The following is a 7,338-nucleotide window of genomic DNA, read 5'->3' as shown; positions in this document are numbered from 1 at the left end:
TAACAGGAATGCAAGATATGCTTCTTAGTAGCACTCAATTGGCTCTTACAGCTTTTTATATTCTCAGCATTGATACACATTTATTACTTGTGACCTCATGCAAGCTGTTTATCCTCTTCTGCTTCTGTATCCGTTTTGTAAAATGGCAGTAATAATTATATTTTTAAGGTGTCCAGAGATTCTCAACTGAGAGGCATTATGAAATCACGAGTATTATTTTGTGCTGGTCACTTGACCCAAAGCTTTTAAAAGCTGTAGTAAAAATCGGCATAGTTTCTTGAAAGATTACTCAGGATTTTACTTTTCTTCCCTAACCAAGATTCATCAAGCAGTTGTATTTATCTTCCTCCTTTGCAACACTTTTAACCTGAAAATGGAAATTCTTGCCTTTTTTAGCAGTATTAGAATTTAGAACAAACTTTTCCACTCATAACCCAAATTCCCATGTCACTACACCATTTCCTGGTTCCTGGGGGGGTCATGACTGCTGGTTTGGCAATTGCTGTTCTAGAAGGATAAATGGTACCAATGACAAAAGATAGCTCTTCATTCACGTATTTCAGATGAGTAATGGTCTTACGTTAGCTGACTGAGATATGATTCTGTGTCACAGAAGCTATTGTTACCAGAACTTGTTACCCAATCTCAGGTCTGTGTCCAGGAACTAAGTAGTCTATAGAAACTGATGTACCTTCTTACTAGGCCATTTTCTCTTCTGATAAGGAGTAAATCATGTTGTCAGGACTGTAAGTGAGAAGCTTGTACTACTGAGGCTCATAGTTTATGTGCTAAGGAGGAAGGGGAACTTCCTGCTCCCAGAGGTTATGTGTTCAATTTTAAATGGTTTTAAGGATTAACACAATAAAGGTGCAGGGGAAAACAACAAGAAAACAGGGGGGAAAAAGCATTTAACTGCAAAATGTCATTTATATATATTATTATTCTCCTTTCTTGATATTCATCCCATGTACAAGGGCTACTGTTTCCCATCTGAGTATCAGCAAATTTAAAGCTATACATGAGAAAAGCATCTAAAAAGATTAAATCAGGAATTGGGGAACTGTAGTAGTGTGTGTGGCTAATGCACTCCTTACCTCCTTCTTCAGAGGTGCCACATATTCCCAAGTGTTGCTTTTAGGATCATACCTCTCCACTTCCCTCAGGTCTTCATGGTAATCTCGGCCTGCGACGGCATATATATAGTTGTCCACAACACAAACACTGAGATCTGCATGCTCTTGCTGTAGGGACTGGATCTGGAACCATTTGTTGTGTCGTGGGTCATACCTTGTAAAAGAATGGGATCAAAGAAAGTTATTCATACAGCCACAGAATCATTTCTGGAATACCAGACAGCACCACAGATGTGGGTTACTGTACTGTCTTTGGCTGAAATTGAGCTCAGCTGTAAGTGGAGTGAAATTTGGCCTTGTCAACATTTTATTATTAGCAAAGTTGTTTTAATTCTATTTTTAGAAGATGTATTTTAGCTGACATAATCATGCTATAGAAGCCTAGGTTTTCCATTATCTTACACACTGCTGTCAGGTTACATACCAAAATCTCTGCTTGCACAAAGTCATTCTACAAGTTAAAACAGCCTAAAAATAGCACAAACACTGAATCTGGATCGTCGTTTTTGATTCTTTTCCCCAAATAGCTGCTGCTCAAAGTGAACTTCATGATTCACTTTCATGTCAAAATATCTATCTGGTCTGGAAATTTTAGTTACAGAGAAAACTGGTGGTGAAGTGAAACTATGCATGCCATAAAATAGGGGCAACTCATCTAAAACTAGAAAAAGGGTTTATATCTGGTTTTGCAATGTAATGGGCATGTAGGTCTAAACCTGATCCTTCCTCCTGCTCTTTTCCCTGGCACAGAATATAAGAGGACCCTGGAACACTGCTATTGTGCACACAAATTCCCGAAAATCAACCAGTAAGAGCATTTTATTTAAAAACCCTTTTTGGTAATTAATTCCCTTGTATTGGGACCAAAACTACACACAGAGGACTTCTAGAAAGTCATAGTACAAAAGCATCTAGACAATGTAGGGTTCTAGATTCATTACTGCTTCCCACAACTTTAATACTTCTCCCCTCCAACAAGGCAGAAAGTAGTACATGTAATACTCTTGAATGAGTAGCTGTTTCTACCCTATCAGGTTTGGCTTTGTCCCGCATGCACTGCTGGAAGTCTCCTGTTCCTATGAGGCTCATTTCTTTATTTCTTGTGTTTTCTTTCAGTGAGGCCCCTGCTCAGTTTCTAATCTTTCAGCTAGCAAATGTACAGACTGCGCTACTGGCTTACTGACTCAGATGGGCAACAGGGTGGCAATAGAAATAATAGCAGGATTATCCTTATCTTACCTCCAACACCTTGACTCTGCTCGAAAACCACTTACATTGTTGTCTCCGCCAATTAAATACACAAAATTATTGAGAACAGCAATCCCTTGGTTGGACATTCTGGGGGCTAGTGCAGCTGTAAAGTGCCTCCACTCTCCCAACAAGGGGTTCAGATACTTGGCTTGATCACTGAGGACAATGGATGGAGTAGAATGCATCCCTCCAAATCCCACTACACACTGGAACTCTGATCTCAGCTGTGTCTGGGAGCTCTGAAGCATTGGCTGAAGACATTCATTCTTGTGGTACATTAATGCATCCGCGACTGTATCTTTTAAAGGACATGGACTTAATTTGTCATGAAGCCTTTGCAGGATCTGGGGTTCCATCAGAGGAAAACGAACTGTCTCAAGTAGCTTAAGGGGCTCCATCAGGGAGACCTGATCTGTCTCCAGTTGCTCTGGAGAATAATGGTAAAAAAGTGCCCCATCATAAACTTCAAACTCATAGTTAACCTCCAAACGGTTGCTGCTGAGAAGGGAGTAGACCTTCTGCAAGGGTAGCTGTCGGTACACTTGTGTCCTTGAGAAAGCTGCAAAGTTCTTCAAAATGTAGGAGTCCAGCTGATCACTCAAATGTCTCAAGTCATAGTGGTCGGCTAGTCTGTATACATCAAGGATGTTCTCTTCATCTACCCAGGACATCAGAAAATCACAACAGAACTTAATGACTTCTGGAATCTGCAAGAGAGAGATATTTTTTCATTTCAGACACCACTTGCCTCACACACAAGAGACAGGTGACAGAAGGCTGGGATGACTGTAAGAAAGTTGTCCACAAGACGACTGCTCTCCTCACAGTTTGATTACCATGTTCACTTGCACCCAATTCATCATGTTGAGTTCTTTTTCTCTGGAGAAAGATGAATATAATACAGCAGCAATGTGTCTTCCAAGACACACGGGACACTGGACAGCCAGGCTGCCTGATTTGTTAGCGTGGCACCAAGCTGCAGGCTGCCTGGGAGGCAGTCATGAAAACAGAAGGCATGGAGGACATGGTGAAAGCCAGGTTTACAGTCACTCCGTAATTGTTCTTTCACAGCCCTATAGACATACTGTATCAAAGACTGTATCTGAAACAAATATATCTGCATCACTCAAGAGCACAGGAAGCCATTGAAAAGAAAATGAATATTTAGTGTTGCCTTCTGAATACAATTTGAAGTTGTATCTGGCAGGAGGGACTACTGACAAATAAAGAACTGCTGTCCAAGAGCCCCTCTGTTAACAAAGTGGTGCTAAGTGTGCAGAAACCAACCAAAGCAAGCACTCAGTTTAAGATTTAGTACCAAAGCCTTCTGCAGCAGTTAGCTGCAAGGGAAACTGGAGAAAAAAACCCTTGTCTTAAAGGCACATAAACTCTGCACCTAGTGCAGAAACCATAGCAGTAGGATTTCCTGCAGTGACGGGGGCAGGAGAGGTTATGTGCCTGTGGACTCAATCTGGGGAAGATCTTGAGCAGCACAATTTCTGAGCAGCAAGCCCTGTCCTTTACCATAGGCCAGGGGTACTCTATTTCAGGCAAGCTTTCATAAGCAGATCAGTAGAATTGAGTGCTATATAAAATAGTCCTCTAGATGAAATGGTAAATGTTTATAAGTAGTAAAACCATGGGCACAAATGAGATGTGCAAGTACTCACTCATTGTTCTTACCCTTCCATAGTTAGTTCCAATGGATACAGCATCCCAAAGAAATTCTTCTCATCAGACCCATGCTCTTATTCACCCCCTAACCCTCCATCTAACCAGATATCCATGTTTTCTGTTTCTTTCATTGTTGCTTTTGTTCCTCGCTTCTTTTTTGTCACATCTCCCAGTACCTCACCTGAAGCTGACAGGCTGCAGCTAAGGTTTCCTGTACACTGTTCACACTGAGTTCCAGCTCAGAAGTGTAAATGAAGTTCAAGATTTTACACATTGCATTGTAGGAGATGCCATGAATATGAACTTCTTCTTGTTCCATCTCTCTCAGTCCTCCTGCAAACATTCCTCTGTAAAAAAGACAATGGCACATGCTATGGCAGATTTGCATTGAAGCCATTTTCAGTTTGCTTATCTTACGTTGTCCTGAGAACATAAAAAATATTCAGAAATATAAAAACCTAGCCAGACACTTTTATGGGACTACCTCTTCTCTAAGCCAGTGATACAAAGAGTACAGACCTTTAGGACCTAAGAAAGTAATACTCTTCATTCTGAAGGAAAACAGTAGTGGCCATCGGAAAGGTATGATTTACAGCTGAAGGACTTAAATAGAGATCCAGTCCACATGGGTAGTCATTGGGCAGAGGCAGATAGTCTGGGTGTCAGGGAAGAGGAAAAACAGAAGAACTTAGGCCTGCAGGAATTTTTTCTAAGCTAGAGCAGTTCTTCCTCCAGTTAGAAGTTTTTCTGGATTGCCTTGGGATTTGTTTGTTTTCTCTATGAAAATGAAATCAGTTAAGAAACTGCTAGTCAAATTGACCAGGCCTGGTTTCATGGACAGCAAGTCATACTATAGGCACGTAATGTGACCCACTTCCAGTGACTTTTTGTGTATTATGAAATGATCACCACAATGGGCAAAGTCTTACAGTGCTAAGGATATGTTAAAAGCCACCCAGAGTGCATTTATGCAGAAGAGACCTGTTCAGATAGTCTCTCCTCTTTATATACCTCCAAGTACCACAGGCAGTGAATTTAGGGGAGGTGAGCTCAGTGTGCAGGAACAAGAGCTTTATTTCTGTAGAGAAATAACAGAGATTAATAAAGCCATACTTAGTATTTTGAAACACATTCAGCTGCATCTATGGGTCTAATTTTACATCCAGAAGCAGTGTGCCAAGACAGAATTGGGTGTTGCAGGTTTGAGTAACATTCAGACACATGCTTGTTGCTGCCATACTGAAGTGTACCTGAAATAGTCACAGGATGCAGCTAGAAGTATGCGATGAGCCTCAATAGGTTTCTCTTCCACTACCAGAACTACATCGAAGAGGATGCTGCTGTCTCGCAGAGATACCAAGCCACTGAGCAAGGCCTGGGAGTGCTCTGCACTGCGGTATGTGTTGCTGGTGCGCTGCTGAAGGGAGGGCTCGAGTTGAGCTTTGTGTGGCTGAGTCAGCTCCTGATCCTCCGCCATCCCAGGCAGAAATGCTCAGCCACCAGCTGTAGCGGAATGAGATCTGTGAGACAACAGAATCAGCAAAGGTTTGTGCCTTTTGCTTTACGAATGGTCCTCTGACCCCCACCTGTCACAGAAAATAAATCAAACCAACTCTTCAGTCAATAGAGAGACAGTTCTACCCTGAAGAAATTATTCTGTATGATACTGGAAATAGGTGTACATCAGCACACCAAAGTGGCAGAACATGGTTTTTCAAACAAGTATTCTGACTCTTCCGTCTTCAGTCCAAGAGTCAGAGTATGTAGGATGTGGGGATATTTTTTTTTCTTAGCAAGAGTTTCACTTCCCAACCCGTTACCAGAACCCCTTGTTTCTTTTGCTTTTCTGCATCATTTATAGCAAAGAACGGACGTAATTTTTGTCGAATTCCAAACTGCCTAATATCCTCAGATAACTTTGCTGCAATATAAACTGCACCTTCTGTCTTTCTCTTGCTATTTTACCATAGAATCTGAAAGCTCTCCTCTCCCTGACTTTGCTTTTTCATTTTCCTTAGCTGAGCACATTTCCAACTGTCATTCTATAAAATACTATATGAAACTGTATACTTCAAAGTGAGTGTCTTTATTTTCACAACTTCAAGCTAGCATGCACAACTGCTTTCCACTTCACTGTGATTCCCTGCAGAGAGAGGGTATTTCCTCCAGCGTAGGCACTGTAGAGGGCTATCCTGTACCTTTTTCTAGGGCTGCCACTGACACTGTAGGAAGGTCCCCTATGGCACATGGGGAAACACCTGTAAAAAGCGAGCTGGAAGTGATTGTCTATCGTTAAGGTCTCAAAATCTCATGAGTCCTCTTCTACCATCCTGTAATTTACCCTTTCCATTGTCTTTGAAGAATGTCAGAAGTTGTGGCAGTTAGAGCTCATAGCCTCTATCCAGTTGCCAGAGCACATTAAAAAAACCCACCACATTAGCAAAAGGAAATAACTTAGCTGATACGGCTGCTTAAGACACGGTTATAATAGCTTCTCCTCCAGCAGCCTGGGAAATAGCTTAGTGGCACAAGGGGTAGTCACAAGGAGAAGCAGTCAGGGAAGCAAAAGCAGAACAAACCCAGCAAATCCAAACAAACTATAAAGAAATGGAACCATTGGTTAATTGTGCCAGCCACAGACAGTGAACGCAGCATTGGAAATGTCTCCAAGTACTGCAAGGTATTCTGCGTATGGTCAGTGAAGAAGGAGCTATATCTGGATGATATCAAGAAATACGAAAATGTTTATTGTTCTGCCTGAGAGAAGTTACCCTACACTGTCCAAAACAAAAGGAAGCCAGGTAGCATTGCATGGTAAATGGGATGGAAAAAAAAACTGAAAAAGCATATTAATGGTTGTCTGCTCTTTGCCAGCAAAACCAAGGCAACCAGCTCAGAAGAGGAGCTCTGATGAGACAGCCTTCCAGGAAGCACATTCAGGTCGATTATATGGGGGAAACTATCCATCATCAGCTGAAGAGATGAGTAATGGATTATTCTTCATGACAGGTAGATGCTTTTCCTAGAAATAAGATGACTGCTTTTGAAGCAGACAAAACATTACCGTATCATTTGATTTGCTCCTGGGGAATACTAGAAGTGATAGATTGAGGCAAGGGAGATAATATAGTAAGAATGGCAACTGAAGGAGTGGGTGTTACTAGATGTTGATCAGAAATTTCCCATTTCACTAGGAAGGGAATAAATGCAGCAAAACCAATGTAGGGTGAGATCTGGCCCAGATGAGGAACAGATTCATATAAACCACATTAACTTTGTA

General features: G+C 41.5%; 1 protein-coding gene across 1 annotated transcript in view; it reads right to left on the bottom strand.

Annotated features, from left to right (window-relative positions):
- Positions 1-5,579, bottom strand: part of KLHL22 (kelch-like family member 22) — a 7,831-nt gene extending 2,252 nt beyond the window's left edge. Inside the window, exons 1-4 of the mRNA XM_009708154.1 lie at positions 5,309-5,579; positions 4,240-4,405; positions 2,373-3,091; positions 1,095-1,287 (exon numbers count right to left, since the gene is read on the bottom strand). Coding sequence (XP_009706456.1) covers positions 1,095-1,287; positions 2,373-3,091; positions 4,240-4,405; positions 5,309-5,535 — 1,305 coding nt within the window. The 5' untranslated portion in view covers positions 5,536-5,579. The remainder of the gene's footprint in view (positions 1-1,094; positions 1,288-2,372; positions 3,092-4,239; positions 4,406-5,308) is intronic.
- Positions 5,580-7,338: the final 1,759 nt, after the last annotated feature.

Source organism: Cariama cristata, unplaced genomic scaffold, assembly GCF_000690535.1.
Source record: "Cariama cristata isolate BGI_N322 unplaced genomic scaffold, ASM69053v1 scaffold45749, whole genome shotgun sequence".
Taxonomy (NCBI): domain Eukaryota; kingdom Metazoa; phylum Chordata; class Aves; order Cariamiformes; family Cariamidae; genus Cariama; species Cariama cristata.
The sequence above is the reverse complement of the archived record's forward strand: the minus strand, read 5'-3'. Positions and strand labels throughout refer to the sequence as shown.